The sequence below is a fragment of the Macaca thibetana genome, chromosome 4 (genome assembly GCF_024542745.1).
Source record: "Macaca thibetana thibetana isolate TM-01 chromosome 4, ASM2454274v1, whole genome shotgun sequence".
NCBI classification, from domain to species: domain Eukaryota; kingdom Metazoa; phylum Chordata; class Mammalia; order Primates; family Cercopithecidae; genus Macaca; species Macaca thibetana.
In genome coordinates, this window is record NC_065581.1 from 97,682,634 (window position 1) to 97,695,324 (window position 12,691).

General features: G+C 35.7%; 1 protein-coding gene across 9 annotated transcripts in view; it reads right to left on the minus strand.

Annotated features, from left to right (window-relative positions):
• ASCC3 (activating signal cointegrator 1 complex subunit 3) overlaps positions 1–12,691 on the minus strand; it is a 372,407-nt gene that overhangs the window by 102,604 nt on the left and 257,112 nt on the right. For all 9 annotated transcript variants that reach the window (XM_050786660.1, XM_050786663.1, XM_050786659.1 and 6 more), the window contains 3 exons: positions 12,534–12,679; positions 12,282–12,402; positions 9,897–10,039 (listed from right to left, as the gene is read on the minus strand). In XM_050786660.1, the coding sequence (XP_050642617.1) occupies positions 9,897–10,039; positions 12,282–12,402; positions 12,534–12,679 (410 nt within the window). The remainder of the gene's footprint in view (positions 1–9,896; positions 10,040–12,281; positions 12,403–12,533; positions 12,680–12,691) is intronic.

Below are 12,691 nucleotides of genomic sequence, written 5' to 3' on the forward strand. Positions count from 1 at the left end.
AGAATGCCACAGCTCCTGTTGGTTGCTCTTGTTTGTTATTTCAGCTATGATTTTTCTTGGTTTTTTTTTCCTTTTTTCTAAAAAAAAATTTTGAGATAGTCTCCTTCTGTCGTCCAGGTTGGAGTGCAGTGGCGTGATCTTGGCTCACTGCAACCTCTGCCTCCCGGGCTCAGGTGATCCTCCTGCCTCAGCCTCTCAAGTAGCTGGGACTACAGGTGCGTGCTATCACACCCAGGCCAGGCTTGTCTTGAAATCCTGACCTCAGGTGATCCACCTACCTCAGCCTCCTGAAGTGCTGGGATTACAGGCATAAGCCACTGTGCCCAGCCCAGCTACTGGTTTTTCTTTATTTTTATTGCACTTTTGTCCCCATCAAATTACCCCCACTCCCACCATGACTTTTCCATCTTTTCTATTTGATATTGTTGTCACTGATTCCAATTACTGTATGGCAGATTAAAATAACACAGATTCTAGGTCAGCTACCCTGTTCTGAGTTCCTAAGCTGCCACTTGCTTGCTTGTGGCAAGTGATCTGGACAATCACTTAATCCTTCTAATTTCAGTTTTTGCATCTATAAAACTGGGATAATAAAAACTACCCTTTGAGAATTCATGATAAAATGTGATAATATAAACTTTAATGAATTCTAAAGTACTCTATATAAAGACATCACTTAATACTTAGTTTAGTAAAAGTAAACTACTATTATGCTTAGCGATAATTGATATATTTTGCCTCTTTCTTCAATAGGATATGCATGCTACCAACTAAGGCAAAATAAAATAGAACAGCCTCGTATACTGTAACTCAAGGATACTGACTAGCTGCTCTAAATTGCAGAAATATTTCACAAGGCCCAACTGGTTTCAAACATCCAATGCTCAGCAAATCTGCAGATAATGCTTGCTTGACACTTCATATTCTCACCTTAATAGTTTTTTTACTGGTCAATCATTTAGAGGTACGAGGCTTGATAAAACAGAAAGCACTTGGGGTGGGAATTTTGTACCATGAGCTAAATTTATTTTATTTCTATAAAAAACATGTCCTTTGAGTTAGAAATAATGTTGTTACCCTGCATTAAATTCAACTTAATTTCTGATTTAAAACAATTTCAAAATCCATCTTCAACGTCTAGTACTAACTTCTTACTAACAAAAGAAGAGGCCAATATCTATCTATATGTTGAATGAACAGGCAAATTAATCAAAGAAAACTGTAGTAAAATGTAATTAGTAGAATTCCCACCAAATCTGAACTTAGGATAATTTTGAGTAAAGCAAAATTATAGTTCATCTCTGTAGGTCTACTAATATTTTACTTGTAATGAGATTAGGTGGATTATGTTTAGCTTAAAATGATAAACTGCTCTAGTATCTAAAAACACTTTAGTATTAAGCTGTGAAAACACTATCAATCTCACTTTTCATGAAAGTGTTCTTCCTATGCACCTGCATTACAGTTTTCATAAATTCACTTTAAAGCATCGTGCAATATTATAATTGGCACATTCAAAAAATAATGTTCTGTATAATTTAGAAGAGTCTTCTAGCCAATTAATTTGAATTAACAAGGATTAACTATACTGCTGTTCCTTGTTCCAGGGAACTGTTATCTCCCATACCCTTCTAATTTTCATATTACCTCTACCTGGATTTTTTTCCATGGTTTGCTCCAGTCAGAAAGCTCTTACCTTTCCTGTTTCAGACTTTTTCCCCCCACCTACCTTTGGATGATGTTGTAGACTTTACAGCACAACTTAAAACATTCATGGCAAAAGACCTTGCAGAATCCTAATTCATTTCTACTTGTAAGGACAAAAGTGAATAGCGAGTTCTCTTTGCTGTATTCTTCTTTTAGCTAACTGGATCTTATTAACAGTGTGGCAGAAGAAAGGGGCAGCCCTGCTGTTAACTGGCAAGATACACAGAGGAGTTAAGGGAAATAATGTAAGCAATACTAAAGAATGAAGTCTAATCTTCAGCCAGCATCCTGCTTTCCCACCCCAGAAAAGGAATCTCATCTAAGGGCAGTATTCTGAGCTTTTTTGGTTGTGTGGTTTTTGTTGTTGTTGTTGTTGTTGTTTTCGTTGTTGTTGTTGTTGAGACAGTCTTGCTCTGTCACCCAACCTGGAGTGCAGTGGCACGTTCTTGGCTCACTGCTATCTCTGCCTCCTGGGTTCAAATGATTCTCGTGCTTCGGCCTCCCAGGTAGCTGGGATTACAGGCATATGCCACCATGCTCAGCTAATTTTTGTATTTTTTTTTAGTAGAGATGGGGTTTCACCATGTTGGCCAGGCTGGCCTTGAACTCCTGACCTCAAGTGATCTGCCTGCGTTGGCCTCCCAAAGTGCTGGGATTACAGGCGTGAGCCTCCACGCCTGGCCCAGTATTCTGAGCTTTCAATCCACAGACTCATTCGAACAGAAGAAAAGGCCTTCCCTCTGTTCTTTCATCTGTTAGTGCTGGTTGGCAACTATCCAGATCATAGCACTGTTTTCCTTGAAATACGGGACCAGACTGCAGAATATTGGCTGGAAGCTGACAGATCATATTGGCTAGATGTTAAATTATAATATTAATTAAATTACACAGTAAAACTTCTAGAAGTTGTATACACTATTTGCTTCCATTTTCACCTCCTCGCCCCCCTCATTTGCTCCTCAGTCCATTCCAAACTGCTTCTGTTCACATGTCACTGACTGCCAAGTTCATCCAGGACCTTCAAATGATAAACCCCATGGGTATTTCTCTGCTCTCCTCCACTCAACTCTCATTCACATTTGATATAGCCAAGCACTCCTTCCTTCACAGAACCTACTCTTCTACAGTGTTTTAGGACACTGTCTTACCATACTGGCATCACATTCTCGGTGACCTGTGCCAGTTCCTCATTTTCTATCTCAGCTCACACTAAGAGACTCCCTCAGGGCCTGCCCTCTGTTTCTCCACACTATGTCTGAGAGTCTCATGTGCTCACCTGGGTTTAAGAGTTGCCTCCACGCTGATACATCCATGTTCATATGTTCATTTCACAGTTTCTATGGGTTTCACAGACTTGTATCTAATTGCCTTTAAATCTCCACTTGAAAGTCTTGGATATGCAAACTAACATGTCCAAAATCGAACTTCTTTTTAAAAAAATGAATATAAATTCTGGGAAGGGCTGTCTACGGCTTCGAATTAGAGGACTGCTATTTTTGTGGATATTTTGGGGAAGTAGGAAGCGAAAGAAGACTAAGTGCCCGACTATGTGATACCAGTTGATTTTGCAATGAAAGCTGTTGATCATAAACTGAGTATTTCACTGTCACTTTACTGGAAAGTAGAGATGATGCAAGTAGATGATTCACATTTTGTCCTGAAGTTAACTGGATTAGCCAGATAGTAAGGAGCTTAGCAAGAGTATTACTGGAGGACAAGAAAGGCAGAAGTTTTAGGTGGATGAACTCTTAGAACAGTGCCAGAATAAAAGGCTAACTGTATTTCATGAAGATTCATGACAAAAAGTTAAGAGCATTGTGCAATATGCTGGTAATGATCAAATGGGCAAAATAACTACCTCTTAGGATATCGGACAGCCTCCTTCCTAGGCCACAGTTTTATGCAATAGGTTCATGTACTCAATGGCCAAAGTGAAAGAGATGAAAATTATGCATGGGTGAAACACAAACTTCCTTTTCCTCATGAAGGCCCAGCTATTGCCACTGCTCAGTGCCTAACATGTCACCAGTAGAAACACTGGACCTATAATAAGGTATCTTACCCCTGGCACCAGACAGTTATCTGGTGGTGAGAAGATTATACTGGACCTTCTCTATCACTGAGGAGACACGTATTCATCTCTGTAAGAACAGGTACTTACTTTGGATTTTAATTGTCTTTTTCTACCAAACATGGTTCTGCCAGTAGCCTCAAGGGTAGAATTACTGAATGCCTTATACATACGACAATACCCTGTATAATAATGTTTCTGACTGAGGAACTCACTTCACAAAGGAAAAGGTAAGACAATAGGATGATGCCATTGAATGCACTGGTCTTATTATGTTCTCATTAATAGAAAGAGCCGATTTTATAGATTAAAGATTCAGAATGGCAGCTGGGAGGGAATACCCGGGAAATGTTGGGGTACTATCCTGTAGGATGAGGTGTAGCCTCTGAACTTGTAATCATCAATGATGCTATTTGTTCTACTGCCAGAATATACGGTTCCAGGAACCAAGTACTCAAGGTGTATGGATGTCTTTTGAAATCATAGGTAAGAAACCACTTGAAAACTTTTGCTTCTCTTCCCTACAACTCTAGCTTTGCTAGTTTGGAGGCTTATTATCCAAAGGATTAACAGTTTACTTGGAAATTGAAACAGTCATATGACTACTTCAGGCTCTCAGGTTCTTGGATGAACAAACAAAATCTGGTCTCAGTATAGTCTGGGAAACTGATACTGATGAAGAAATTGGGCTATTGTTTTATAATAAGGGGAAAGAAATTTGGATAGACAGTAAATAAATCTGACACTACTGTATCCATTTGAAAAATTAAAGATTTCACAATTCTATATATTAAACATATATAAATTTGCAATTTTCAATCTATCAGGAATGTATGCTTTCGGTCACTCCACTGGATAAACAGCCTTGATTAGCTTAGTGACTGGTTGAAGAAAAAATGTACAGATGATGTATGGTAGAGAAAACGAATCATAAATATCTATTTGGCCCCCTGACTAGTTGCAGAAATACACAGTGGTCTCTAATCTTTTTCCCTTCTGTCTTACATATCAACATCTTTTAACTAATATATTTTAACTAATTTTGTTTCTCTTTCCTCTTTCTATCCTCTTTTACTGTTGAATACGGCATGGTTAGTTCTAACTTTATACTCTAGTCCACTGACTAGAGAATATTGAGATGGGCTTGCAAAATAACTAGAAGGTGGCTAGATATAAGCAAGAGATCCAGGACTAAGTGCTAAATGGAGTTGATGAAATTTTCAGTTGTCTTTCCTTGGAGAGGGATGAGTGGATTTGGGTTAAATGAAAGAGACTTGCATTGCCAGAAAAAATTATTTAAATTAAGTGTACGTATAGGAAAAATAGTGTATGTATGAGATTGTGGAGTGAAAGGGCCATAGTGGACCTCTGTTGTTTTTGGGCAGCCAGTATCTGAATGTCACCTCCTATAACAAAAGCCAAAGGAGGAGATTCCTTTTTTCTGCTGCATGTCAAAGATGGAAACTCAGGCATTCAACTCTTTCTGTCTTGACTTGAAGCTTGAGAGAGTGATGCAAAGACCCAATAATAGTTTGAGGTTAGTGGCAGAAGTAGCAGAATCCAGGTCACATGGTAGCATATATCCACAAATTTTTGAAACCACTGCAATAAGGATTCCTAATGACAATATGGAAAGGTATTTCCTTTGGGGTTTCCTGACACAGTATAATTTTACATCAATGATACACTTGAAGGTGTCTTTCTGCTTCCTAATGCTTTGAAACTATACTGGATTAAGAAGATAGACGAATAACTCTTTTTGCTTTTGCCAATAAATTAATGAGAACATATATACTCTTCTTAGTCATATTCTCTCTCTAGCCTCTTGTGATTTACCCTAGCTTTCTTTATTCTCCATGCCCCCAGCCCAAATATCTATAGACAGTTCCTGACTTAAGGTCATTCAACAGCAGAATAATTTGAATGCTGTTCTATGCCAGACACACTGCTTCATAGTTGCCAGGATAACTGTTGCTGTGCTTCCTCTGAATGCTCAAGTTGTCAACACTGGAGTCTTAACCAATTACCCATGTCCTGCCACAGAACATCAATTTAACACTACACAAGGAGCAGCAATGGAAGCAACCGCTAAGCCTCCAGCCCAGAATATTAGAGAAAGTAACCCACACAAAGATTAAAATGTTAAAAAGTTTTCCTATTATTATTTAGGGCTAATTATTTAGGAGTTCAACAACTAAAACACCTGCTTTATAGTATGCTTCAGTATAATCACATTGAATTTACATAGTAATCAATTGTAAACCCTCTGAAATTTTCATTTTAAAGGTGATTGCTTTTAGAGTCAGTAGTAAAACAAACCATGGTTTGCCTTATTCTTGAGATGGACGTGGTGAAACAAAATATCTGGAAATGACATAATATTTCTAGCTGTCCTATTTTATACTACATTTAAATAAACAGTACATTTATAACAAATATTTACGTTAATAAATACAATAATAAAACTAACAAATTTAATTTGCAGAATCTACAAGGAACTTAAACAAATTTACAAGAAAAAAGAAACCCCATTAAAAAGTGGGCAAAGGATATGAACAGATACTTCTCAAAAGAAGACATTCATGTGGCCAACAAACATAAGAAAAAAGGCTCAGCATCACTGATCATTAGAGAAATGCAAATCAAAACCATAGTGAGGTACCATCTCACATCAGTCAGAATGGCAGTTATGAAAAAGTCCAGAAATAATAGATGCAGGCAAGGTTGTGGAGAAAAAGTGACACTTTTACACTGTTGGTGGGAATGTAAATTAGTTCGACCATTGTGAAAGACAGTGTGGTAATTCCTCAAGGATCTAGAGGCAGAAATACCATCTGACCCAGAAATCCCATTACTGGGCATATACCCAACGGAACAGAAATCATTCTATTATAAAGATACGTGCACATGTATGTTCACTGTAGCACTATTCACAATAGCAAAGACACGGAATCAACCCAAATGCCCATCAGTGATAGACTGGATAAAGAAAATGTGGTACATATACACCATGGAATACCATGCAGCCATGAAAAGAAATGAGATCATGTCCTTTGCAGGGGCATGGATGGAGGTGGAAGCTGTTATTCTCAGCAAACTAATGCAGGAACAGAAAACCAAACACCCCATGTTCTCACTTATAAGTGGGAGCTGAACAATGAGAACACATGGCCACATGGAGGGAACAACATACACTGGGGCCTCTTGGGGATGGTAGGAGGGAGAATATCAGGAAGAATAGCTAACGGATGCTGGGCTTAATACCTAGGTGATAGGTTGATCTGTGAAGCAAACCATCCTGGCACAAGTTTACTTATTGATATGGTTGGGCTTTGTGACCCTCACCCAAATCTCATCTTTAACTGTAATCCCCATAATCCCCACATGTCAAGGCAGAGACCAGGTGGAGGTAATTGAATCATGGGGGCCGTTTCCCCCACGCTGTTCTTGTGATAGTGAGTGAGTTCTCACAAGATCTGATGGTTTTATAAGGGCTCTTCCCTTTCGCTCAGCACTTCCACTACCTGCTGCCTTGCGAGGTAGGGGTCTTGCTTCCCCTTCCCCTTCCACCATGATTGTAAGTTTCCTGAACTCCCCCAGCCAGGCTGAACTGTGAGTCAATTAAACCTCTTTCCTTTATAAATTACCCAGTCTCGGGTAGTTCTTTATAGCAGTATGAAAACGGATTAATATACCTATGTAACAAACCTGCATATCCTGTTTATATACCCCGCCCAGAACTTAAAAGTTGAAGAAAAAAATATAAAAATAAAACAGTTATAACAAATATTTGTTAATAAATACAATAAATTTATAATAAACATTTTACACACATACAAAATGTTTTCTAGGTGTTCTATTTTAGCAGTGAAAATCTACAACAGTAGAAACCACGAGAGTATATTCTATAGTTTCTACCTAGCCTTCTTGATAGTTTTCTGCTGATCAAAAAAAAAAAAAAAATGAAACAGAGAAGTAATTCTACACAATGTCTGAGCTATCTACAATTCTTTAGGTCTCATACATTAAAATAAAAGAAAAAAAAGAAACACAGTGGATGTACTATACCTGATATTAGCACATGAGGTTCACATTTGAAGTTAATGTGAGTCACATATGTGCTAAATGCACAATGTCTATATACTTTAAGCAAACATCCCAAAGTGTGTTTAGTAGGTTTGTACATTGTATCTTGACTTCAAAGAAAAGTGTCCATTTGGAAGACTTTTAGGATAACATATAAAATAAAATTAAGCCTAGAGAGATACTGCATATAAACAGAGTCATCAATATTTTGTACATCTATTTTTCATCATTTGTCTTCTAAGTTATGACACTGCCTTAGACACAATAGGATGATTATTCAGATATCAATTAAACAATACAGGATAAAAAAATCTTTTAACAACATTATTTTGAACATAAATTAGTTTCTTAAATATCTGGTATATCCATACAAGTAACATTAAGTAAATAAAGATAAATTTAAAAGATAAAATGATCGCTATTACTCTACTTCAAGCAGTCATTTGATAGTCCGCATATTAAGCTAATTTATGAGTCTGTTAGTGAATAAGGTCATCTATGGAACTAAGCAAAACCATTCTGAAATATCAGTTAACCATTACACAATAATGTAAGATATAGAGTACTATCCAACGGTCCTACTAACTCTAAATGAGTCATGAGAAGTAGAAGGGGAGAAATATGCAAACTGTTAATCCTGGACACCAGTGGGTTTGGAACATTGTTTTTTACTGATGCTGAAGAGCACTGCTCTTCTTTAGCCTGCATGAGATTACAAAGTGGGAACACGGAAGAGGGTAGGTGGCGAGATCACAACTCAACAATTATGCTACTGATTTCATCTGTTTTCATTGTAACTCCATTTAGGAAAATATTTTTCAAAACTGGAAAAGTGTAAGAAAGAACAATCACTATATATTAAATCTATAGAAAGGAGGAGGAGGAATATCTATATTTAGATGTCGTATAAAGAATCACAAAGGACCATACTAACAAACTGGATTACATAAAATGCAAAGTCTTCTATTCGTAAAAAGACACCATGATAAGAAGACAAGCAATAAACTAGCAAAGTTACCTAATACAGCAGGCAAAAGATTAATATGTATATATGTATAGAAATACATATATACGGAGAAAAGTAATATATAAAATTTTATATACGTATATATTTTTCTAAATTTGGCAAATCTCTCACACAAATCTACAAAATAAGTGCTGTACTGGAATAGATGAAAGACCAAAGAAATGAAGAGGCAACAAGGAAAAAAGAAGACAACTAGTAAATACATGGAAAAAAAAGTTCAACCATACAAAAATCAAGGCATACATTAAGATAATATTTTATCTATAATATATCAATAAGTTGCAACAAATGAGGATGCAGTAAAACTGTTATTCTCATATACTTCTGATAACTCATACATCAGTGGTGATGACGCCAATAAGTACAGTTCTTTTGGAAAGTAATTAGCAGTGTACCTGAAAAAGCTGTAAAAATATTCACATCATTTGACCCACTAATTTTATTTTTAGAACTCTATACTGAGAATATAATTTTAAACAGAGAAAAATCTACAATAATAAAGATGAATGATTATTAACTTACAGGACAAAACCACTATGAAATAGTTGCATAATGGAATATAACTGCATAGACACAAAAATTATAATTTAAAATTTTACTGGTGGTTATTACTTAGGGAAACGATAAAGCAGTTTTTAAATTTTTATATGTTAGTGCTTCCTAAAATTAAAAAAAGATTATTATATATTTTTAAAAACCCCAACTTTGCAAAATTGATTTTAACTTCAGTGAGGGCAGTGAATACTCAAAGAATATGAAAATGGTTGAATGTTACAACATACATAGGTGATAATGTTAAAGGAAAAAGATATAAATACAAATATACAAAATAAATATTAAGTGGGACTATACTAGAACAAACTATATCAGAATATTAATAGTGTGGTAAGGTGGTGGTATTAAGGATTTATTCTTTCCCTATAATATAATTACATACATAATGTTCATTCTAATACAATATAACCTGAAACGTATAAGTAGTAGAAGATAAAAGATGGTGCTTACCTCTCTTTCATCCATGTTTAACCACTGCTTTGGATCTTCTTCAGTAGCCAGGAAGGCGATCAATTCCAAAGCAGTAAGACGAGTTTGACGTCTTGATGAGACAAATATCAAAACAGGTTTGGCGGGAGAGTGGCTTCTAATTGCTGTTGAAAAGTTGTGGGAAATAAAATGGAAAGCTACTTAACCCCAGAATATGAATTTCAGTAGGATATCAAATGGATTCATGAAAACTAATGATGGAAACAATTTAGGCACGAAATCTGGCATTATTGCAGGTACTACACGGATCTGGCAGCATATTAGACAGATTAATAGGAAAAGAAAAGTTGATGGCCCTACCTAGAGAGTATATTGCCTCAGAAAAGATTTAATTATGCTGGGTCCAAGTTCTATTCTGAGCTGCCAAGGAAGGAGAAACTTAAAGATTGAGACTCTCCATTAAGAGCTATACATAGACACTGAATCTTAGATTGAGTTTTCTGTGCTAAGTTGTGTTTCTTAGCTATTTGTATTGCCTAAGCAGTGATATTACAGAGTTAACTGGTCCTGGGGTCTGGTGAGAAAACCAAGTCCTGCCAGGTGATGGAAAATGTCTAAAAAGACCACAAAAAGTACCTTTTATTTTTGTTATCAGTGATAGAAAAATTAGTAGAGTTTGTACCAGTAAACAGGTTAAGAGATAAATCAGAAGAAAGTTTTCCCTCTGTTTTTCTAAAAGCATATGTGTGAGAAGGGCAGACAACAGAATGTAGAAGGGGGCTGAAGAGAATACTATGCCTGAATGAGTATCTGAGTAATGGGACATGGTAGTCAACACAAAGAAGATGAGATGACTCTGGTCAACACAAACCAGAGTAACAAGACTGAAGGCAATTTTGTACATCAAATCTTTAAAAATAATTAAAGAGCCACATAAATCACTTGGCTTATATTGAAATGAGGTTTTTTTTTTTGTTGTTGTTGTTGCTTTACATAGGCTCCAAAAAGCTGATAAGATGCCACGAGTAGAATATATATTTATGTCTACACAACTCTCTTAAAACAGTCAGAGACATGTAAAAATTTTATATAAAAAGTTCAACTGCTTTGTAATTTCTTGTTTGAAATGTGAGCTGCAGAATTTCTTTTTATGGGCTGGGAAACAAGGTTTATAATGGAAATGTTGACATGACCTTGACTTTATTTACATTCTAACTATGAGAAATAAAGCTATCACACAATCATATTTCTAAACTCAAAGAAATATAGTAATCACTACAGGTATAATAAATAGTACATAAGTATAGCTGCTGTGCAGATACCATATCTACGGAAGTGTAAGTATTTTAGTTATTTACTATTGATTTATACAACACAAACGCTTCCTTTCCATCAACGGTATGCAGTCATTCCATATAGATATATGCAATTTCAACAATATATATTATGAAAAATAAACATTTATCTTATTTCTCATTATTTTTATTATTTATCAGAATGTTATCCAAGGTAAATGATAAAGTTTGATAAATCATATTAGAGATACACCATTTAAAATACACATATTAGTACAATATTGGTATCATTTGGACACATAAATATAAATGGATCTCTGTCTTTCTTTAAGCCTCAACATTTAATGGATTTTTGCTGCTGAAAGAACAGGTGTGGCTGAACAGCTCATGGCAGATTTATTGTTCATTAGTGATTTTGTACAATGCTTCTGTGGAGATGTAAATAATCTGAACTGCCAAAATTGGTCTCTAGTTCACAATCAATACTTTGCTTCTGTCATAAGGCTAATTACAGCAGCTAAAAAGTCACCTCACAACTGTCACCACACAATCAACAGCAGTTCACATTTGAGAATTTATTTTTGAGGTTATTTTTAATTGATATAATAAATATTCTTTATGCAGCCCAAATAAAACATGTTTCAATAAAATCGGAGTGCTATTCTTAAATCTTTCTTGTTTGCTTGCCTAATTTGTTAGAAGAGGAAAAACTAAAAACAGAAGCACTGTACTAAAGTACTGAAATTTCTAAGTTTTATGATTTCTCACAAAAATGATTATGAGATGCTTTTGACTTGTAGCTTCCATTTCTCATATGTTCAAGCTACTATCATAAAAACACTTTGATTAATATTAAGAAAACTCTGATAACTTTTTAAAATTACATACGTTTATTCTTCTACAAAGTCATTACCATTTGTGAAATCTCTCCAATTTTCAATAGGTAATTTAACATACATTTGTATTCCTTAACATTTGACACAAACTGTTTGAGATATTTGTAGAAGCTGGACCAGTATTATCCTTTCAAAGAAACCAACACCAATTAGAAGACATTTGATAGCTACCATAAACAATGGTTACTATTTTATTCCAAGAATCTGAAGCTTACCCTGAAATGCAGGCTTGTTCATACTAGCCATACGAGGACAGTAATGTTGACCTGGAAAGCCCTGAATGTGAACTTCCAGTGGAACTGGGCGCACTGATGGTCGGAAGTTAAACAAGCCCATCTAGAGTAAATATGAGAGAGAAACCATTTTCAATTTTTAGATTGAATTTTATAATGTTATTATATTGCTTTAAAGGAATCATCAAAGTCACACTACTAAATAAATGTATAATTTATCAATCTTCTACATACCTGCTTAATATTGAGCCAGTCAGCAAGGTCTCTGGCATTAGCTAATGCAGTAGACAGTCCAACTATTCTAACAGGCTTTTCTGTGTGTGATGAGATAAAATTTGTTCGAGATACAATGACCTCTAGAACAGGGCCTCTTTCCTCCCCTAGAAAATAGG